Source organism: Armigeres subalbatus, chromosome 2 (genome assembly GCF_024139115.2).
Source record: "Armigeres subalbatus isolate Guangzhou_Male chromosome 2, GZ_Asu_2, whole genome shotgun sequence".
Taxonomy (NCBI): domain Eukaryota; kingdom Metazoa; phylum Arthropoda; class Insecta; order Diptera; family Culicidae; genus Armigeres; species Armigeres subalbatus.
Window position 1 is genome coordinate 283278487 of NC_085140.1, and position 24157 is coordinate 283302643.

Below are 24157 nucleotides of genomic sequence, written 5' to 3' on the forward strand. Positions count from 1 at the left end.
ATCGAGGTAATATCTGAGAGACCACACCTGTCATATCCCTATCGGTTCAAACGGTCTACTCGTCTAAAATTTGAGGTAGACACCGGTTTAAACGGTTGATGCATTTGAGGCGGATTTGAGGTCTGACAGGTTCTAGAAATCGACCAAAAATATCTAGGAGACTAATTTTTTTGTCTCAGAGATATCACGGGAGATTTCTAGAAGACCTTTCCAAGCGGGGAGTGTTGAATTTCTCAAAAAGTGGACTGTATAGGTGATTCTTAAATGGTGTGGACGCAGATCTGTGGGTTAGAATAAATTGTTGCTCGCATCCCGCAGTGACGGAGCCGGGTGGGAGCAGGAGTGCTAGGTAACTCCTTTCCTGGATGACCCTCAGGCTGTGAAGTCCCTATAACTTTACCTCGATGGTGGTGGACTGGACCAGTCTCGCTCGACTGGCAGCACCTCAATTACACTCAAAACACTAAACACTTTACGAAAGGGAAGTGCTCATCCTAGAGCACCACGGTACTATGTGGGCGGACTTCAGGCTTTGAAACGAAACACCGGATAAATTCACTTTACACTTGATTTATTTTCATTTTCTCTACACTTATTATTACAATGAATTAGACCGTTTGCCGGGTCTTACAATACTATATCACTATTAGAGCTTTATGCTACGTTTATGCTACGTTTAGACCTGGGACGGGACTTGCAAAGAGGAAAAAATTTAACTTCATCTGCAACCAGCAAGCGCTGTCACGAATTGTCAGATGCAACCAGCACCTTTTTGTGTGAAAGTATTGGTATCCCTCAAAAAGTATTCCGAATGATTTTGTTTTACGAGTACTTTTTCACTTTGAAAAGTATTCTAGAATAGCCGGACAGCTTAATATTGCACAGTTATGAATACGTGTTTTATTCCCGATAGGAAAATCTCTTTAAAATAAGATTATAAATCCGTAAATTGCAAACACTTTTATTGCGCTCAGAAGATTCTACCCGGGATTTAGGTGAAACCGGTGAAACACTCAAGGAAACAGTTGAGAATCGATGATCAACTGTGATGAAAAGAAGAACAAGTGTCAAAACAAGGAAAAAGAAGCCGTCTTTGCAGGTCTCGTCTCAGGTGTTCCAAATAGGCTGGAATTCTTTTCACCCGATCTCCTTTGCGGTTATCCGGATGTTCTTTCCTGATTGGAATATCGCTGTCCGCATTCCGATAGCGTTCATGTTCATCATCCTCGCTAGTTTTGATGTTTGGATTGTGCGTGACTCTTCTAGTTTGGGTGATGTGGCGTTTAAGTGACAGGCCGTCCGCGTTGTGAAGAACTAAGCTCCCGTTGTTTTCATTGGCGACTGTGTATCTTGTTGGAGAAAATCTAGACTGCCCTTTACTACGGACTTGGCGTTGAACGATAACTGTATCTCCGGCAGATACCCGACACTTTCGTGCACCGCGACGAATATCCTCTCTATTTTTCCCATCCAGTTTTGCTTTCCGGTCTCTTTCGTCTAACAGTGCATCGTTGACTACGATTTTATCGTGATTCATTAGAGGCAATCCGCGTCTAATTTTCCTTCCCTGCATAATTCTTCCGGTGGATATTGAGTTATGCTATGCATGGCCGCGTTGTGTGCGTTTACAGCTTCGCGTAATTCGATTATGTAGTTAGTTTTATTAGAAATTGCCGCAGACATTGCTTTATTTATAGTTTTCATACTGCTTTCCACCAGCCCATTTTGTTGAGGGAATAGTGGCGTAGAAAAGATCGTCGTAATTCCTCGCCGTTCCTTATATTCGGATCCGTTAAATGGAGGCCCGTTGTCCGATTTAATCATTTTCGGGTAACCCTCCTTCTCGAATATCTCCTCGAGGAACTTTCTTGGTGCAGTCAAAGCTGGTGGACTTAACGGACTTCGCGAATAGATATCTTGATCGGTAATCAACCACCACAAGAATCGAAATACCTCCTAGAACGGCATAAGGCCCGTTAAAGTCGATTGCGATCGTCTCCCATACAACCTTCGGTGCGAATATTCGTTGCATCGGAGTAGGTCGCTCTGGCTTCCCATTCGTCAAACAAGTTTCGCAAGAACCAATCCACTCCTGTACGCTCAGTGCAAGGCCAGGCCACCAAACTCGTTGTCTGATTGTGCTCTTCATTTTTGCCAAAGACGGATGTCCTTCATGCGCGACTCTTAAGGCCTTCTCTCGTAGTGACGGTGGTATAACTGCACAGCCAGTTTTCACAATTATGCCATCTCGAATTGATAAGTCATCCTGAACTTTGCAATAGCTGGTTTCGACGATCGACCAACATCCGTTTTCTAAGGCCGCTATTACCAATTGAAGAGAATTGTCTTGTGAAGTAGCGTGTGCAATCTCCTCCTCTGTGAGTATTTCAATCGAGTTCGCTTCTAATACGCCGATTTCCCACGGACTGACATCGTCGTTGAATGGTTCATCTTCACCAGTATAGAGTCTGGACGATGGATCAGCGATGTTTTCCATTCCACGTACATATTCTACGTCGTAACTATAGGGACTCAATCTTAGTGCCCAGCCATCTGCCCGAGTTAAAGCTCGCTTTGATTCCTCCCGCGACCGGTTAAGGATAAACACAACTCCTTGAGCGTCCGTTCGGAGAGTGAAGTGCCTCCCCAAAAGGAAATAGGAGAAGTGCTCGACTCCCCAAACTGCGCTCAGCGCCTCGCGTTGGTTCTGAGCGTATCTTCGCTCGGTTGCTGTGAGGGCTTTGGAAGCAAAACTAATAATCCTAGGGTTACAACTTACACTTTCTTGAACAAGCACGGCTCCTAAAGCACTAGGTGAGGCGTCAGTGTACAAAACGGTTTTGTCCGTGTCCGAGAAAAAGCCTAAGGTGGTTGTACATTGAAGTATGTGCTGTTTAATTTTCTCGAATGCTTCTTTTTGTTCTAGACCCTGTGTGGGGCGAGACAGCCCTGTTGTATACCACTCTATATTATATGATGTTTATGCCGTCTTGGTGTTGGTGACGAGCAAGCAGCCAAGCATCGTTCTCCCTCAGTCAGAGTCCAACAGTGATCCGAGTAAGGCGATACCTTCGCCGAGTGCAATAATGCGCAATGGGTGATTTCCTGGCGCAGCAGCAAGCTACACATTTGGCGACAGTGGCAGGTTTTACTGCTCATTTTTTGTTAGTATCAAGTGGAATAATGTTAAAACTAATGTGTCTGATAAAAATACTGCGTCATGGAAATCACCCACTGCGCAATCTCAGAAGAAAAGGAAAATTCCTGAACCAAGAAGGATGTTTGCTTTTTGCAGTGTTTACGTGGGGACCGGTGCTCCAAATTGGGAGAGACGCGGTTGCGTAAGTAAGTAAAACGGAGAAGATTCGAAATTGTTTGCGTGTCTCTTGAGTACCGCAATGGCGTTTGGCCAAAAAAAAGATGAAAAGATTGGCGAGTTTGGAGGACCGCCAAGAAAAGATTAATTGTTTTGCGAGTTTTGAGGACCGCAATGGCGAGTTTGGAGGACCGCCAAGAAAAGATTAATTGTTTTGCGAGTTTTGAGGACCGCAATGGCGTGTTTGGAGGACCGCCAAGAAAAGATGAAATGATTGGCGAGTTTTGAGGACCGCAATGGCGAGTTTGGAGGACCGCCAAGAAAAGATGAAATGATTGGCGAGTTTTGAGGACCGCAATGGCGAGTTTGGAGGACCGCCAAGAAAAGATGAAATCATTTGCGTATTTTAAGAATTGCTGTGGTATGTTTGGAGAACCGCCAAGTAAAGATGAAAGAATTTGCGTGTTTTAGTACCGCAATGGCGTGTTTAGTGAACAGCCAAGTAAAGATTAAATGACTTGCGTGTTTTGAAGACCGCCAAGCAAAGTAAAAATGATTAGCGTCGTCGAGTCAAGTACGAGACACTGAAGACGACCACACAGTTGTGGTCGAAATACGTATCTGCAAAGATATCGAAATAATTGGTGGAATTAAATGGAGTTACTTAACTCGTCTTAGACGGTTGATGATTAGCGTGTTTTAAGGACCATAATGGCGTATTGCTAAGCTCGCTAAGTGAAGCTTGAATGATTTGCGTGTAAAAGAACTGAAATGTCGTGTTAGGTGGACCGCCAAGAAAAGTTGAGATTTTTTACGTGTTTTGAGAACCGTAATGGCGTGTTGGGAAGACCGCCAAGTAAAGTTGGAATGATATGCGAGTTATGATGACAGCCAGATAAATTGAATAGCTGAAGGTTTGCGAGTTGAAACACAGTTCAAAGCATGTCGTGACGAAAAACACAATGGTGTGTTAAAAGCACTAGAAAACACAAAGCAAGTTTCTGAGGAAACAACAATGGGGCGTTGATCCTAAAGTATCATGCTATGTTTTAACCGAGGTTTTGACAAGGCAAGTAATTTGATCATTTCAGTAAAATTCATTTGACTTGCCAAAGGTTGAACATGTTCAACTTTCTTTTCGTGCAAATGAGTTGAACGGAGGAGTTTTGATGTTCAAGTCAAGCGACTTGCTCAATTCACTTGCGTAATCTAAGCTTAGTTCAAGATTACCAATGACTCACCTGGTCACGTATCAAATATCTAGTTTACCTCAGCCTAGCAGCCAAAGTACCAGTACCATAAGTGCCAAATCGATGTTGGTGATAAAACAAAACACACACTACAACATAATGCATAATAATCTGCCAAATTCAGCTTATTGTAGCATGGTTCTACTGAACCACCGAATAAAAAAATGCGAATTAAAAAAAACTGCAAAGGCACGTTGTAAGAAAGTAATATTGTAATATAAGTTGTGGATGCCGCAATGACGCTTTTGAAGAGCCTCGATTTCAAATTGCAAAATAAAGTAATGTTTAGCAATTGTGATATCCCATCTATGGCTCTGCATTTCAACTTCGTATTCTATCCAGCTTTCCACGCTCACCATAATGGCGGCTGCTATAAATTAATCTGACAGTAACTGCTTCCGACGCTGAACTATTTTCGACGCTTATAGTTGCTCAGCAACCTTTTTTACGTTGTTTATTTATTATTTCCAGAACTGCCGTGAAACGAAAAATTTGGGAAAATACTATCTCGTGACAAGCTTTTCATAATTGAAAACTATTTTTAAACAAATATGTTTAATATTTCTATTTTTTAGGTTGATGTAATTTTTACAGAAATCCTGAAAACAGCTGGCTGGAATTCAATAATTTGAAGCTTCAATAGTCAGGGATACAGTTTATAGATCAAACACCAGGTGTCATGCTTTGGAAACGGGTAGGTTTGGCTCATCTTCGAAATACATCAATGTGCGGCTAACCATAGCTCAAGAAAACCTTTGTCCACTGAGTGTGAGTAGTGTATTCAGTCATTTTGAAAATCCTAACTTGGTCGAGGACAAATGTTGCAGAAACAAACACGAGCAAGTTCATATCAGAAATGCTTCACGTGGATTACGGTTGTGGGATTATCAAATTAGAAAACTTAATCTAAAAAAATATAAAAGGAAATATATGTAGATATAGAAAGGTTGTTTTGTATACAAATCAATACAAGATGTATTTTTACTTAATTTCATCCCCTAAATTTCTTTTAAAATGGGAAGGGTTCAGTGATAATCAATTATGAATATACATTACAATGAAATTTGCGACAAATATTACATCCCGGCCAGAAACTTATATTACTATGTACTACATGTAGTATGTATGTAGTACTGTATGTAGTGCTATTTGCCTTAGTACGGGATAAATTTTCATTACAAGCGGAACAAACTGTTTTACCTATTGTATTAATAAAGCCATTTTCAAGCACTTCATGTCATTCTTTTGTTATGCTTAGACCCGGTAGTGTGTAATTAACACCGACAAAAAAACTTATATTACTATGTACTACATGTAGTATGTATGTAGTACTGTATGTAGTGCTCTTTGCCTTAGTGCGGGATAAATTTTAATTACAAGCGGAACAAACTGTTTTACCTAATATATTAATAAAGCCATTCTCAAGCACTCCATGTCATTCTTTTGTTATGCTATACCGGGTCTGTAGTGTGTAATTAACACCGACAACTAAAATCTTGTGCATGTTCTGAAATCTCGTTAAGGAACTCGAATCTTGTATTTCCAATGCGCATCCGAGACTGATTTCTAGATAATGTGTGAAGCATTCGTTTCCCCTAGTTAACCCAGTGCAGCGGAGGCACATAGTTCATTATTTTTCAAAGTAGCAAGAACCTACAGCAGGATGCATAATGCATATGTCCCTGTTATTCCCATCGGAAAACCTCAGTACCCAGATCCGAGTGTTAAACCTAACTAAAGCCACACTGTGTTGCATATTATACAAAATATGATGTTTCAGATGGTAACAGCATGACCTCGCTGATGGATGTATCCATTTTTATGTCTGATTATTGAGGCTTCATATTGTTACATTTCAGCTAGTTGTCGCCAGGCTTTTTGGGATAATTACATCAACCTAAAAAAATAGAATAATTGAACATATATATCAAAGCACTGTTTTCAATTATTAAGAAAAACTTGTTCCAAGATGGTATTTTTTCAGATGTTTTCGTTTCGCGACAATTTTCTAAATAATAAACAACTTGAAAATGGTTGCTGAGCAACTATAAGCGTCGGAAATAGTTCGGCGTCGGAAGCAGTTACTGTCAGATTAATTTATAGCAGCCGCCATTATGGCGAGCGTGGAAAGCTGGATAAGCAGTGGCAATCCTACGTTTTTGCTCACAAGGCTAACTGGAGACCCCAACTTGGTGCAGCTAATATCGAATGTCAGGAATAACATTGGATGTATCTCCAACATGGTGGTTAAATAATACCCAGAGCCCTGCCCAGATCTTAATATTGGAGTCCTAATGTTTTGGAAAACTTGCTCGCAAATTTGAAGAAATGGATTATGCTTGCGTTTTAATTCATGCGAAATCACGATGTTTCGCTTCAAAAGCGAATAGAATTAGTCGAGGTTCTTGTCTTATGAAAAGAACACTGCATTAACAAAGTAGAGCCTGAGCATGATAACCTTACATGTCGTAGTTGCTACTCCGTGTTTTACCAGAACAATCTCAATTGCATAGAGAGCCAATGGCTAGGGCATGGGATTTGCACTGAGCACCTCAATGTGCTCAGTTCAAAAGCTCTAGGGGGTTAACAAACGGCGCTGGCCACGTCCTTTCGGGCTACCGTAGATGTAAAGGAATTGATAAAAGATGCAGTCACTCGACACATTGTAAACCAAGAACACTTCTGCATTCGCCACGAGAAAGTTATTGGAATCTAGGGGATAGGTTCTATGGAAGAGGCTCATCTTGATTAACAGGTTGCAATGGATGCCAAAACGAGCTTCCTTTTGCTCTTTTCGATTTCTAACAGTTACGGCTAGAATTAGTCAAGTTGTAGATAAAGAATAGAAGATGGACCCGGTATTCAGTCTATTTCTAATCTTAGCGATTGCTAAAACATGAGAAATATATGGAGAGAAAAAAGTAGGAGAATTGAACTTGGGATTGATCCCACGACTAGCTGCGTATGAGGCAGAAGTAATTATCATATGATTACCTTCCCTTACATGTTATGAGCACACTACAGAATAGAATACTAAAAATGAATCTGTATGTTTTGTTATGTTCGTTTGCTATGGTATTTAATGCACGAATGTGAACTTTCGGATAAACTAACAAGATTAGTTAAGGCGACGTTGGAAAGGGGAAAAACGAGTATTTCAAATTACACGAACGCTTTCGATCCTTTCGGGAACATTCAGAGAGTTACGCTTTGGTATGGAATAACTCTATTAGTATGATTTGTATAAGGACCGTTTAGCAATGTCGGAATTGATGCTTTGACACGGAACGACAAGATAGAGGAAACCAGCTACAGTCATGACCACCTGGAAAACGATGTACATGACAGGAAAAGACATAAAAGAAGACAATGTAGCTGCACCATGAGTTTGCATCGATGGTGATCAGTCTTGTCTTGAGATGTATTTATCATTCAGATACAGTTTAATATAAAAAAGAATTTGATATTTCGCTAGCTCTGATGCTCCCCAAAATATCGTGTCAAATTTGATCAGTACTCGGAATATGGCACATATAGTGATGTCGATCACTATTTTTAGAGAATGAGCATGTGATTGAATAACGGAAAAAAGAGCGGATAATAAATGCATAATTTGCTTATCTGCTATATGTGGCCGATAATTTTGCTTGTGTAAGGAATGAAGGCTTTTGAACGAAGATATAGGCTAGAAACCCAACTTCGGACGAAGTGCGCTAGATTCTCATAAAATTGCACTAAAAAAGGCATCATTTAGTTTGACAGATCAAACTCCGAGAGAAAGTTCGTTTCAGAAGAAGTTCGGAGCTGAAAACTGTTCGCGTACTTTGTTTGACTGCAGATCTACGGATTCAATACCAGCGACGACAGATCCAGTCAATTTATTTGTTTCGTGGGTGACATGGACATTGTCGGCCGAACATTTGCAAAGGTGGCAGAACTGTACACCTACCTGAAACGTGAAGCAACAAAAGTTGGACTGGTGGTGAATGCATCGTAGACAAAGTGCATGCTTGTTGGCGGAACCGAGTGCGACAGGGCCCGCCTGGGAAGCAGTGTTACGATAGACGGGGATACCTTCGAGGTGGTCTAGGTATTCGTCTACCTTGGATCCTTGCTAACGGCTGATAACAATGTTAGTCGCGAAATACGAAGGCGTATCATCTGGGGAAGTCGGGCCTAATACGGACTCCAGAAGAAACTGCGGTCAAAAAATATTCACCACCGCTCCACCATGTGACATGTACAAGACACTGATAAGACCGGTAGTCTTCTACGGACATGAAATATGAACAATGCTCGAGGAGGACTTGCAAGCACTCTGATTATTCGAGAGACGGGTGCTTAGGACCATCTTTGACGGTGTGCAAGAAGACGTTGTGTGGCGGCGAAGAATGAACCACGAGCTCGCCCAGCCCTCGCCCTGACGAACCCAGTATCCAGAAGGTAGCTAAATCCGCAAGGGTACGATGGCAGGACATGTTGCAAGAATGCCGGACAGCAACCCTGCAAAGATTGTGTTCGCTTCCGATCCGGCAGGAATAAGACGGCGTGGAGCACAGCGGCAAGGTGGGCAGACCAGGTGCAGGCCTCAAACCGTGTATTGTAGCGTCAAATTGTTGATTCAGTGTTGTCTGTTTAGATGTAAACTGAATAAATGAAATGAATGAACCAGCGACGAAATTCGGAGACGCATCTGTAGGGATTGAGACGGGTATGGTAAATGACATAAACCGAATAAAGGGCATATATATTAGCCATTAGCATTAGCCCTACATGGGAAAGTGACAGATGAGACAGTGGAATATTTGGTAGGCGGTCGTGGTGTTGAGTTGATGTGCTTCGCTCAGCAGCTGGAGATTGACGCGCCAAAATTGTAGTAGAAAATCGTACTTACAACCACCTACAAAGTGCGATGGCCCTCTATGGGTTGAAGACCAGGAAGACCAACGTACAAATTGAATCTTGGAGCATATGAATGAGGTGAATGAACAACCGTTGGAGGAAACTTCATCTATTCAAACCGGAAATATTTGTACGTTACCTGAATATAAGACAATATTCCGTAGAAAATGGTTTTCGATTTCCTTGGCCTTTGAATGGTGCCTTCGGCAAATAAATCTTTATAGTGGTATTTTTACCGAGTGTTTAATTATATATAAGCTCAATAATACATTTACAAAAGAGAAAATCAAGGACAAGTTATAATTGCAAGAGACTAATAAAAAAGCCGGAGAGAAAGGGGGATGTGTGGGGCGAGACAGCCCTGTTGTATACCACTCTATATTATATGATGTTTATGCCGTCTTGGTGTTGGTGACGAGCAAGCAGCCAAGCATCGTTCTCCCTCAGTCAGAGTCCAACAGTGATCCGAGTAAGGCGATACCTTCGCCGAGTGCAATAATGCGCAATGGGTGATTTCCTGGCGCAGCAGCAAGCTACACAGACCCCACGTCCATGTTTTCGCGGTCACGATTGCCCACATTGGCCGCGATAATTCTGCAAAATTTCTTATGTGCGGACTAATGAAAGATGCGAGGCCTAAGAAACTTCTTAGCTCGGAAATGGTGGTTGGTTCACGGAAGTTACGGACGCTTTTAATTTTTTCTTCTTCAACGTGGAAGCCGTCACCGTCCAACAGGTGGCCTAGGAACTTGATGCTGCTCTTATCGTATTCACACTTCTTTGGATTCAGTGTTAGGTTGTTTTCCCGTAGTATCTGCAGAACTTTGTCAACAGTCTGTCGCAGCTCATCCAAGGTGTCAGCGAAAATGAGAATGTCGTCAATATAGACTATTACATTGTCTATACCAGCAAGTATGCGGGACATCTCACGCTGGAATATTTCGGGGGCACAATTGACCCCGAACATTAGTCGCGTGAAACGGTACATGCCGTTTTCCGCGAGGAAGGTTGTCAGGTCCCGTGACTCTTCGCTTAATTCCAGGTGATGAAATGCGTTGCTCAGGTCCAGTTTAGAAAAGTATTTAGCGCCATGGAGCTTGACTCGCATTTCGTCTACCAATGGTAGACGGAAATACTCCCTATTAATGGCTTTGTTTGGTGCTCTCATATTAATTACGAGTCGAAAATCAGACTTCCCCTTTGCTACGGCTGACATGCCGCTTATCCAACTGGGCGCCTTAATCACCTTTTCGATTATTCCACATTTTTCCATTTCACACAAATGATTTCGGGCTGCTTCTCTGTATGCTGCAGGGTCGTTATAGTATGCGTTCTTGGTTGGAGCAATTGTCCTGTCCACGCTGAAATTGACTAGGACGCCAGGCATTTTTGGAAAGATGGTAATGCTAATTAATGCTCTCGAGGCTGTTCACATTTTTTCCTACCAGCAGGAGTTTCAAATCATGTGCGGTCGATCGGCGATCAGCAGCGATCTCATGGCATTGGGGACAACATGGAATGTAGCATCTATCGACGGTTTCGTCGTACCTGGTACTTCGATGGTTGCCCTGAACACGCATTCAACCGGTATTGGTTTAGCGGTAGCATAGGCACGCAAGCGTTTATTGGGCTGTTGGTTAATCTGCAGCTTGGCCAGACCTGCCTGGTATTCTTGATTTAAACGTATCCAATCCCTGCCACCGATCACGTTAACATCGGCTACAGAGTCAATCAGAAAGCCTATAGGATTGGCAGATCCGATGCAGCAATCAATTAATACGTCGTCTAAGGTAAGGGCGTTTATATTCTAGAACAACAAACAAAAACAATTTTTTTGATAGAGATAATCTGTTATAATGCGTTTATTTGACTAATTCACTTTAGGATTGAAATCAACCTTGCTTTACCTGTTTGTCACTACCATTATTCTCTTCGACGTTTGAATCGACCTCATGATGGTTTGCGATTTGATGTATCTTATTCGAACGCACAGTACGACATGCGATAGCAAAGTTTACCACAATTATCACATGTTCTCGATAATGCCGGGCATTGCGGATTCCGATGAAAAGTGTTGTTGCACCTTGGGCAGCGCGAGCGTTGTCCTTGTGATCGCGAGTTATTTCCGTATTGGAGGCTGACGCTGCCTGGTCTTGGTAATGGGTTTGCCCAGCGGTTTTGCATGAAGAGAGGATTCGAATTCGTAACGAAACGACTTTGATCACTGGTACTGTAGCCACAAAGCTTGACATTCCTTATTAGCCTTGCGTGGAATGCTACAGTCGATTCGTCTTTTCCTTGCTTCATTTTCAAGAAGGCCCGGTGTTCTGCTGCTGTGTCCGTCATGGAACGCAAATGCGTTGCAATGTTTTTCACGAAAGCTGTGTAGCAATTTGATTCGGTGAGACTGGGTCGTAGGTTGGCAGCTTTGACAATTGCTTGCAGTTCCTGCCCAAGAGACAGGTAAAGTAATTTTAGCTTATAAACGGGATCGTCTGCATGGTGCAAAGACACTGCAACCTCAAAGTTGTCGATGAAGTCGTGCCATTCCGCCCACATTTTGTTAGGGCGGACGCCATTCGGAAACGGTTTAATATGTTCCGGACGCACAGTCGTATACGAACCACGCGATTTGAGTGCTTCGCAGCCGAAATTCCAGCTTTGATCAGTTTCAGGATTATCCAAATGCGATTGCGGAGCGAGTAATGGTTGTTGTGCGGTGTTCGTCGGAAGATTTGATTTATTTAGTTGCGGTTGTGAGATGCCTGGTTGGAGTTGAGCAACTGTATTTGAAAGAGCCGCTAGTACTTCTTCAATCTTCTTCATCCTGTTGGCGTTTGCTTGTTCCGAGTTTACAAGCTCCGACGAGCTGCAATCGTCCTCGGGTCTGCCGTTCGATTTCTCCACTCCCTCTATATAGGGGATTCGCGGTGAGCTAGTCCAGCCATCGTCTTCGCTCGTAGGTACTACACTTTCTGTACTGTAAGCGCTGCCGCGCTCACTTCCACCACTCTCGTTGTCGCTGGCTTCGCTTGCGCTACTGCTACTGCTATCATCTTCATGGGGAGAGTTTTCTTCAGCATCATTGATGGTTGCATCTCGCTCCAAGTCACGATCGCTCGACGATCGATCTTCCTGAGACAGGACGTATTTGCCGTGGTTTGCCATTGCTCGATATTTGCGGGACGTGTTTTAAGAATTTCGATTTGTTGCCTGTAACGACGAGTATATTTATTTTACACATTTCTAGAAGAAGGAACTTGACAAATTTATGCGTGGAGTAAAAATATCAAAAATAATTGTTTGCTTTTGGCGGTTTGTAATTGCATTTGCAGCGTATTAATATGGAGTGCTCAGTTTTTTCTTTTAGCGGCTTATTTTGTATGTGCGTACTTTGATGCGTAACAAGCAGTCTTTTTTTTGCTGTGGCGTCGTTTTGAAACGATTAAAGCAGATTTTGCGCTTTTCAATATGGCGTCGTTTTGAAACGATTCTACAAAGGCATGAGCAGGTTTTTTAATTGTGGCATCCAGATGAAATCTGAGGTTTAACAATCATTTTTGCAATATGGCGTCATTTTAAACTATCAAGGTAGTTTTTTCTTGCGGCTTTCAATATGGCGTCGTTTTGAAACGATTGAAGTATTTTTGGATTTGAGGCGGTTCAAGCAGACTTCATATGCGTTCTTTTTATTTTGCGATTGTGTTCTGCACAAACATCTCTAACTTACCTTGAATAACTGGCAGGATCGCCAAAATGTGCAGTCAGGTTTACGTGGCGGAAGGTCTTGACCACTTGCGAGCAGACACAACTTGCCCCGGTGAGCGATGCGGGAAAAGTGCTGGTTGCCTGAATGCCTCTGATGAATGTGTGTTGCGTTAAGGGACCCGTTCAACGGCGCCTTACAATCCAGCTAACGGCGAACGGGGGATAACACTATAATATATACACATAACGCCAAGCATAACGCTGTAACCTGATGTAACGTGTATACTCTATTAAAGGCCTATTCACACTTGTGATATTATATGTCACACACTTTTACTGAGTGATCGGTATGATTTCATGTCAAGTGGCAAACATTTTCAGAGAACCGAATTGATCGGTAAATTATAATACCGATGTTCAGTTCTTTATTTTATTCTACTGAGACATCGTTAAAATTTTTTACGGATATCAGTAGATTATTCACAATTAACCGATCTCTCGGTTTGAAATCGAATTTACCGAACAATATCAGTAAAAATTATTACCGAGGTGCAATTTCGCATTTAAGTGTGTGCAAAATGGATGTACGAAGTTTCTCAAATAAATGATTCAAATATTTAGGACTTTTGCTAGATCAAAAATTAATTTACTGAAATCACATTTGAAGACATTCTTCTGTTGTAAGCTGCGGAAATATTTTGATAATGATTTTAAATTTGCCTTCCTAGTACCAATGAACTTCATAATATTGAAACATTGCAACGATTAGGTCATTGTGCCTTTTTTAATAATTAGGTCAAGTTAGTTTAAGATTAAAACATTGTAAGTCAATTGAAATGTGTTGATGATAACTAAAAATGTATCATAGCAAATAAGGATAATAGTGTTAAGAGAACATGGAACACCTAGTCTAAGAGATGAATGCATATATTAGTTTAAAAAAAATAAAATTAGTTTTAAAAAATAAAAAAATTAAAAACAAGTTTTCCAAGATTCCTAGAAATCGGTCAATGGGTTCATAAGTTATGCTGGAAAATATGTACATATAAACATTGAGTTTTATATGCACAGATAAAACTATTTTATATGCAATTCAACGAGGGTGTTTTGGGCCGCCTAAAGATGTTGTTCCTGATCGCTTTCTTGGCAAAAACTGAAAAATCTGGGCTTTTGGATGTTCCCGGAAGGGCGGGAAATTGCTAGCCACTCACAAACCTGAACCCCTTAGAGAAACTTGGGGGTGTCCTGTCACATGCTGGTTTTCTGGGAAGGAACGAATTATCTTTTTTTTTTGTTAAATATCTTGGCTGTGCATATGCACGGCACATGTTTCGAAAATGGACAAATTGATATGAAATTTGCGAAAAAGAATCCACGTGATATGTGATATTAAATATCAAACTGTGAGTGAAATGTGCGTATGCGTATATACTGACGCTCGCAGAAAGCATAATAAGCCATTTTATGAGACAGATTCGAACAGCTGATCGAAATTTTGAGTGGACGGCTCGGTCTTTGTTTTGGTAAATTTGCATGTAAACCATCATCATTTCGTCATCATCATCATCATTTCATTACATTTTCGCAAATGTTCCTTGTAAAATGTAAATATTAGTATTTGGTCTCCTGTCAATTGAGCTTTCTATAAAATGGCTTATATTAATAGGTATAATACTTACCGTGTAAACTCAAACTTCGGACGCTTAAACACTTTCTAATGTACAATCATCCTGTAAACCAAGGACGGAAATCTTCGTTTTATTATCAGTTGCATCGATGCTCAGTAGGCAGCTTCGTTATTGATTCGTGTTTGTTTTGATCAGACGCTCGACAATGCAGGCACGAACATCTCGCAGCATGCTGTCAAACTTCCATACCAAACTTACCACCCGATCCTCAATAGCCGATTGATAATCGAGCGTAAAAAATGAATATCTACCGGGGCTGAAATGAATATTTTTGAATTGCGGTTGATTTGCACCGATAAATGATGATTATTTTACTGTATATACTAAACAGATGCATATATTTTAGGAATCTAACTTCAAAATGTTAAATCCATGCACCGCAGTATGAAATGATATTCATATTTTGAGATTTCAAATTGATAATCAATGTGCCAAGCTGAAGATTCATTTTGACACCGCACACAACAACGCTGACACCGAAAGTCGACGCTTGCTGCTGTTCGTGCACATGCCGTCCTATTCATTCGCGCATTCGAATTCGGGAAGGACTAGCAACTTGATTGTGTGTTGGATATCAGCTGTTTGAGTGTAGTTGAAATGACTTTTTCTGTCCCTGCTGTTAACTCAAATTGTGAATCACGCCATTTATATCACCATTGCAATCACTAAGTACATACACTCTGAAATAAATTTAAACTAAATAGATTTAAAGTCATGCTAAATGACTATTCGTCTGGTTGACCCCAACTTCGTTTAACTCCTAACAATTCTGGCATAGTATAACTTTGATTTATACGAATCATAGTTTAACTTAACAAAAATCCTTCATAGCATATTTAGGAGCAGATTTCGCCACCGGTTGAAATATTTCAATTTTGTTTTGGTTTTGAATGAAAAAAATATGAATCATAAAAACAATTGTAAAAAATATTTATTATTTCTTATAAAAAAATACAACATTATTTCTGAATTTCACTGCATTATGTGTTATACTATTAATAGAGCAGGTTTTCGGTGGATGAGTGATGCAGATAAGGTAAAGCAACGGTTTCGTGGACAGCCTGATTTTTTGGCTGCGGATTGTGGATGATTAGGACTTGCACCTGACCGCAAACTTCTAACAGAGTTCCTCGGAAGCATAACTTTTCAGCTTCTACAGGTACAGGCGCTGCATCGGAAAACCATTGAGTAATCACCATGTTGAATGAGGCACCGGTCTTCTAATCCTTGGCATGGGTAAAGGCAGTGGCATCGCTTCAAACTTTTGTTCGGATTTGGAAGATAAATGCCGCCAGAGATGGAGTTGCACTGAGAGGTCATATGTCTGTCGGAATAGAGTTGACTGTAGAAGTTACCTTTTTGATATCCAACGCCGATCATCTGGAGATCGCCTCTAGTCCCTCCGATGGGAAACGGTCAGGAAGTTACTTCTGCTTTTCGGTGGCTTAATTTCTGCGTTTCGATAGAAATCGTGTTGTAGAGAGCCGCGATATTCGATTTTTATGGTATTTTGTTATTCTGCCAGCACAATATTTTTCTCCTCGATTCGTTTGATGATGAATAAATCCTTTCCGACAAACTGCTCATTTTCAGTTTTTTTTGTCTACCTGGATTGGCACATATTGCTTTTCTCCTAATGTTGTCGGATATTCTCCTAATGTCGCCGGATATGACCTTGCTTGTTCCGAACTCGATGAGAACACCCTGCTGCCAGGAACTAGGAACTAGGTTATTAGTTCCTGCTGCTGCCTTCACTATAAGCTTTAAACTCGCGATGGCTGCAAGAAACGAGGAACAATTTGCATTCTAGTTTTGGTCTAGAAAAAATGGATCTTACCCACCTGAACTTGCTCTCAGCAAAGCCATCCAATAAAATGCACTGGAGACATTTAATAACATCGCAAGAAGAACAATTAATAGAGATAAACCACTGAAATGTATTATTAGTGGTTCCAGTTATGAATTCCAAGAACAATTCACATCTAATTTAATCGTTATTGCAAGGCTGTCGGTGTTGGAACGTTTTGACAGACAACATTTAAACAGTAAACAATAACAACAAAAAAATCGAGCACAGGCTATAAGCCATTTTATTGAAAGCTCAAATGACAGGAGACCTAAAACCTTGGTATAAACTATAATCTATGCTTCATATACAGTATCCCCCCGCTGATCCGACAAATGTATGGCCGGACTATCGAGGTTTCTCTCGTTAATCCGACTGTCAAATCCATACAAATGAACCAAAACAAAATCACAGCACAAATTTGAAAACTGACAGCATAATGTGTTTAAATGGGTGTTGATACTTTTTAATCCGGAAAATTCCGAATTAGCGAGATCCGGACTAACGAGTCGTCGGACTAGCGAGGTCCGGATAAGCCCCCCGCTGTAATACTGTAAATCGAATGAATGTCAAAAAAGTATAAATTATAATCTATCAACGTTTAGCTCTATTTCTGAGTGTACAGTATATTCATCTTTGAACTACGTATTTAGTATGTGCAAGATATTGCGAAGAATGTTTGCAATTTATGAAAATGTCCGGCTTCTGTTTGATTCAAACGTCGGACACCGGCGGTGTTGTATTCATATTTCGGACACAACACGCAGCGAAATTGTGTATGATTAAACTAAAGATAAATATTGTTGAATTCAACAATCGTTTAGCTGTTGATTCAAGAAGATTTTATTGTTGTTTCTACTGGAATACCTTGTTGGAATAACAATAAATATTTTTATTTTAACAATATTTCTTTTTGTTCCAAATATGCTTAAATGTCAAGCGGTGTGTTCTTTTTTATGTGTAAAACTCGATCATAACAATTTAAAAATGTATTTTGTTGAACTAGGTGATACCTCTCATTTCTGGAGTATTCCGGGTCGTTATCGTTTAAAACATATCACTATAGGTTTGTATGATAACATTAAATTAAATCGGCTAAAAACTATATTGTTTTCTAATTCGCAGAACAGCAGAATGGCGGGCGCTGGTCAATCTTTCATCGTTAGCATGATTTGCTTGGTTCCACCTTCAACAAATTTAGAAACAAACATGGGAAAATCAGGTAAAATGTGTGTAACTTTCATCAAACGATAACTAATTCTCAATCTTATATTTCATTTTCAGAGCTTGCTCTCAACCAGCATTGCCATTGGAAGCAGATTTTTTATTAACAATAAGTAATTATGTGAATAATTGAGTAATGAAAAAATAGATAAAATATCAACCGTAGTACATTCTTTTGTTTTTATTCATTTTTATCTTGAAACGAAAAAAAAAATCGGAAAAAGTATTAAGCATAAATAAATAAAAGTAATTATTATTATTTCAACAATATTATATTGTTGAATTGATATGTTTATATCATTGAAACTATAATGCAATGATGATTGTTTCAACAATAATATTGTTGATTCTACAATAATGCGACTCAAATCATGAAACGGTTTGATTGTAGAAACAACAATATTATGGATTGACTCAAACGACTAATATTATTAGCCCTGAGTTAACAATATTTATTGTTGAATTCAATCTGAAATATTGTTGTTACTACAATATATTTCTGTGCGTGAAAGATTCAAACTTCGGACACCTGATTACACCGTACCAGGAAGAATAATTGAAAACAATTTTCACTGCACAGTTAAGACTGTCTTTCAATCATTTCGTCGCATTGCTTTAACATGTCTTATTAAAAGGTAACTATACTAAAACAAGCGAAAACTATTACTCTTTCCGATCCAGCTTCACGAAACATTTCGATGAAATATTTCAGAAAATTTCCCATACGAATTAAAGCGTCCGAAGTTTGAGTGTGTCCGAATTTTGATTATCCACGGTACTTTTTTCTAGTCGTGTATATACACAGGAAAGAATATTCAGTGAAAAATTGACAACAGTTTCATCGAGCAAACTTTAATCGATCGAAATCAACTGTCAGTTTCGGTTATCTCGCTTTCGCACAGGGATGCCAGATGATATTTTAATATGTCTTCACAGTCGTTTAAAAATGTCTTCAAATGTCTTCAATATTAAAATTATGATTATCGGTGAGAAATTTCGAAATCCAATAGGTTTGTAAATTCAATAATATACTTGTTTTACTGATGTGGAATAATGTTAATTTTTTCACATACAAATTGTTAGAATTCAAGAAAATATTCTTGAAAATTCTTTAATTTTTGTCTTTCTCGTATACTAAGTATACGGTAAAGGCTATATGATCGCTCAAAAACAAACTTTTTATAGAAGGCCGGAGACCCATAGTGTTATATACCAATCGACTCAGTTCGACGAATCGAGGTGATGTCTGTGTGTGTGTGTGTGTGTGTGTGTGTATGTGTGTGTGTATGTGTGTGTGTATGTGTGTGTGTATGTGTGCAAAACTACTCGAAAATGTCACTCATTTTCGGGCACTTATCCTCAACCGATTTTCTCGCGACAAGTTGCATTCGACGCAGAATCCTGTCCCATTGTTTCCTATTTGAAATTGGCCAGATCGAACTATGGGATCAGAAGTTATGGCCAAAATACAAATTCATACGAAAAATCGCGTAAAAAATGTCACTCATTTTTCGGGAACTTATTCTCAACCGATTTGCTCGCAACAAGTTGCATTCGATGCAGAATCCTGTCTCATTGTTTCCTATTTGAAATTGGCCAGATCGGACTATGGGATCAGAAGTTATGGCCAAAATACAAATTCATACGAAAAAATCGCGTAAAAAATGTCACTCATTTTTCGGGCACTTATCCTCAACCGATTTGCTCGCAACTAGTTGCATTCGATGCAGAATCCTGTCTTATTGTTTCCTAACTGAAATTGGCCAGATCGGACTATGGGATCAGAAGTTATGGCCAAAATACAAATTCATACGAAAAAATCGCGTAAAAAATGTCACTCATTTTTCGGGCACTTATCCTCAATCAATTTGCTCGCAACAAGTTGCATTCGACGCAAAATCCTGTCCCACTGTTTCTTATTTGAAATTGGTCAGATCGGACTATGGGATCAGAAGTCATGGCCAAAATACAAATTCATACGAAAAAATCGCGTAAAAAATGTCACTCATTTTCCGGGCACTTATCCTCAATAGATTTGCTCACAACAAGTTGCATTCGACGTAGAATCCTGTCCCGTTGTTTCCTATTGAAAATTGGCCATATCGGACTATGGGATCGAAAATTATACCATTTTTGCCTTTCTCGTATACTAAGTATACGGTAAAGGCTATATGATCGCTCCAAAAACAAACTTTTTATAGAAGGCCCGGAGACCCATAGTGTTATATACCAATCGACTCAGTTCGACGAATCGAGGTGATGTGTGTGTGTGTTTTTTTTTTTTTTTTTTTTTTACAAGGGTTAAAGGCCATCAAAAATCTGCGCGACAGACACCTTGAGCATCCACACTATGCTCGAAGGCGAACAGGGATGGGCTCCTCCCGACCTGCTAAAAATGTGCCTCCCGGATAAACCGGGTCCCTTATCCTCCTTGCCTCGATCCCCCCGGGACCACGGGATGCTGCGACTACTTCGGGGGGGGCTGTGCTCATGCACTTCTTCTAAAATTCCGGCCCCTAGCTTAGGCTAGTTCGCCGACTGGCTTGCTGAGATCCACTGCTACGTTGTATCGATCCCTCGGCGGTCGTACCGCAAACTTCCTGTGTGTGTGTGTGTGTGTGTGTGTGTGTGTGTGTGTGTGTGTGTGTGTGTGCGCGCAAAACTACTCAAAAAATGTCACTCATTTTTCGGGCACTTATCCTCAACCGATTTGCTCGCAACAAGTTGCATTCGAGGCAGAATCTTGTCCCATTGTTTCCTATTTGAAATTGGCCAGATCGGACTATGGGATCGAAAGTTATGGCCAAAATACAAATTCATACGAAAAAATCGCGTAAAAAATGTCACTCATTTTTCGGGCACCTTTTCTCAACCGATTTGCTCGCAACAAGTTGCATTCGATGCAGAATCTTATCGTTTTGTTTCCTATTTGAAATTGGCCAGATCTAACTATGGGATTGAAAGTTATGGCCAAAATACAAATTCATACGAAGAAATTGCGTAAAAAATGTCACTCATTTTTCGGGCACTTATTCTCAACCGATTTGCTCGCAACAAGTTGCATTCGACGCAGAATCTTATCGTATTGTTTCCTATTTGAAATTGGCCAGATCGAACTATGGGATCGAAAGTTATGGCCAAAATACAAATTCATACGAAAAAATCGCGTAAAAAATGTCACTCATTTTTCGGGCACTTATTCTCAACCGATTTGCTCGCAACAAGTTGCATTCGACGCAGAATCTTATCGTATTGTTTCCTATTTGAAATTGGCCAGATCGAACTATGGGATCGAAAGTTATGGCCAAAATACAAATTCATACGAAAAAATCGCGTAAAAAATGCCACTCGTTTTTCGGGCACTTATCTTCAACCGATTTGCTCGCATTAAATTGCATTCGACGCAGAATGTCTCATATTTTCTTATTGAAATTGGCCAGATCGGACTATGGGCTTAGATGTTATGGTCAAATTACTATTTATTGCGAAAAAGAGTTCAAAAAAGTCTAGCTCACTTTTTTAGCACTTAGACTTCATCTATTCCCCAAGCAACACAAGTTCAACAAATCTGGTTGCAGTAGCCATATTGTGACTGATTCCGGTCATATATAAGTTACTGTGATTGATTTGCAATATGTGTCTTCTCAGGTCGCTCGCAACAGATTGCATTCGACGCAGAATCTTGTCCCATTGTTTCCTATAGAAACTTGGCCGGATCGTACAATTGGGTCAAAAGTTATGGCGAAAGTACTAATTTTAAAACTACAAAATAAAATGCCATTAATTGCTCTTATGCTAATCCGATTTGTTTGAAACAAATTGCGTTTGGCGATAATTTTTTTTATGGATATAAACAAATATGAAAAATGAGACCAATCCACATATTGGTGTTATTTGAGATTTTTCCAACCTTTTGTACGAACGAGAAAGGCACCATCACCGCTAGGTGGATTAATCTGGGTTTTTTATAACGAGTTTACCCTGGATTTTGTACTGAGTCGGATTTTTGATCTGAATTTTTACGTGAAATTCTTCCAAATTTCTTTTAAAAGAATATATCTTATTGGGATTCAAAATTTACTGTGAAATATTTGAAGAAATATTCAGAGAATTTTCTAAAGGAACTTCCGGTAAAATTTCTAGATCAACTTCCGGGCGAATTCCTGATGGAGCTTCTTATAACTTATACTAATTTCTCCTGGATGGAGCTTCTAATTACTTTTGGAAGTCTCCTAAAGAAATTTTCCGAGGAATTCCTGTTGGAACATCCAGAGGATTTACTGAAGAAACTTTCGGAAAAAGTTCAGCAGAAACTTCCGGAGGAATTCTTGGAGGACCTTAAGAAGGAATTCCTGTAGAAAATTCAGGATGAATTCCGGAGGTTTTTTTTCTGGAGGAATACCTGAAGGATTTTCCTAATGAATTTCTGAGGGATATTCCAGAGGAATTACTGAAGCAATTTCCGGTGGAATTCCTGAGGAAACTTCTGGAGAAATTTTTGGAGGTAGTTCTGGATGATTTCTTGGAGGAGCTTTTTGAGGTATTGCTGAAGAAATTTCCGAAAGAAATCCTGGAGGAAATACCAGATGAATTTCATAGTATACTTCCGGAGGCATTCTTGAAGAGTCAATCGGGAACTTTGTTAAAGGATCTTCCAGAGGGAACTTACGAAGGAATCCTGGTGGAGCTTCCGCTGCAATCCAGGGAAAACTTCCGTAAAATTCCTGGAAGAATTACTGGAAGAATTCGTGAAGAAACTACCGAAGGAGTTCTGGAGGATTTTCCAAAAGAATTCCTGGATGATTTTTCGAAAAACTCCCTGAAACTCCGGAAAATTTCCTGGAGGGATTACAGAAAGAATGCCAGGACGATTTTTGAAGAAATTCATAGAGGAATTTGCAGAGAAAACATTGGAAAAATGTCCAAAGATTTTTCTAGAAGAATAATCAAAGGAATTCAAGGAAGAATTTAACGAAAGTGTGTAGCAAGTTTCCTTTGAATTTCTTTTAGGGAGATTTTCCTGCAGAAATTTACCTTGAAAATTATGAGAAATATCCATTTAACACCAGCACAATTTCAATTTCTTATCGACATTCGTAAGAATTTTTTATGAAATTTAATAAGGATAATTTTCTTGTGGAAATTAAAGTGCATTTATTGTGGGAGTTGTGGAAATCAAGACGACTTTTCCGTTTAAATTTTGGAGGATTTCCATTATAACTTTTTTACGGAAATTATGAAATATAAATTTTGTACTGAATTTCCAATTTCAATTCTCTTGAATAAAGACAAGAAATTCCTCATCATTTTTATCGGAAATTCTCCTTATTTTACACGAACAATTCTTTGAAATTTTCACAGAAAATTCTTTCAAAAATTCACGGAAATTTCAAAAAGTTTTCCGTCGGATATTTAGAAGAAAGTCACATGGAAATACCGAAAAGATCAAATGAATTCAGAAGGAAATTAGAAAAAGTTCAAGATCTAGCTCAACGGTTGAATAGATTAAATCAAGTCATAGAAGAGTTCAATCTATTTTTGCCGTTAATGACCGATCTATCATTGCGTTCCGATGTAATGATCGAAATACCTTTTTACATACACGACATCGGGATTTTTTTAACCAGCGCTCAACTCAAAGTTAAGTGCGTATGAGGTCTAAAATGCGTTGCATTTATCAGCCTCGGAATGTATTTTTTTTTGAGATTCTATGTCCGAGACAAAGACTACTATAACTTTTGTATTTTTTTTTTGTATACTACATATAGAAGTCGCAGAATTAAAAGTGGTCGGGGTTCAGCCAAAGCGTACCAAGCGGCTTTTCGACTGACTTGTGATATTTTGTTCGTAAAAGGACAACGGAAATAGTTTCATATCAATTTAAACGTACATTCGCAGAAGGATATCCTCAGTTATGGGGTTGAGGGATATCCGATACGGTTTACAATCAATTAAATCTGCTAAACAAAAGTTTGAGCAGAAAAATCGGTAATTTTTCGTTGACGCTTGGTACGTTTTGGCTGAACCCCGATCAAGTAATAAATAAAATTATATTTTCTCTCGCTGGCTTATTGATTGTCTTCAAGTATCTTTGAATAAGTAGATAAGTCTTCAAATATTTTGAAAAGTCTTCAAAATGTCTTCACGAAATAAATGTCTTCACAGAGATTCAAATGTCTTCAAATCGAAGACATGTCTTCAAATCTGGCATCCCTGCTTTCGC

At 39.6% G+C, this 24157-nt stretch overlaps 2 protein-coding genes and 2 long non-coding RNA genes across 6 annotated transcripts in view; 2 read left to right on the top strand and 2 right to left on the bottom strand.

Annotated features, from left to right (window-relative positions):
- LOC134212331 (myosin-I heavy chain) overlaps nucleotides 1-24157 on the top strand; it is a 376227-nt gene that overhangs the window by 105167 nt on the left and 246903 nt on the right. The window lies entirely within an intron of this gene.
- On the top strand, nucleotides 260-18096 carry LOC134216459 (uncharacterized). Of its 2 annotated transcripts, XR_009980686.1 has the most exons (4): nucleotides 260-349; nucleotides 17717-17776; nucleotides 17836-17932; nucleotides 17995-18096. It is a non-coding gene; the product is annotated as an uncharacterized LOC134216459 (long non-coding RNA). The 2 variants fall into 2 exon arrangements; XR_009980685.1 differs by lacking the exon at nucleotides 260-349 and having other exon boundaries at nucleotides 17677-17776.
- Nucleotides 12426-13421, bottom strand: LOC134216084 (uncharacterized). Its single transcript, XM_062695093.1, has 3 exons — nucleotides 13375-13421; nucleotides 13199-13327; nucleotides 12426-12681 (listed from the first exon to the last, which is right to left on the bottom strand). The coding sequence occupies exons 1-3, from the start codon at nucleotides 13419-13421 to the stop codon at nucleotides 12435-12437; spliced, it is 423 nt and encodes a 140-aa protein (XP_062551077.1). The 3' UTR covers nucleotides 12426-12434.
- On the bottom strand, nucleotides 15830-16882 carry LOC134216458 (uncharacterized). Its single transcript, XR_009980684.1, has 2 exons — nucleotides 16706-16882; nucleotides 15830-16642 (listed from the first exon to the last, which is right to left on the bottom strand). It is a non-coding gene; the product is annotated as an uncharacterized LOC134216458 (long non-coding RNA).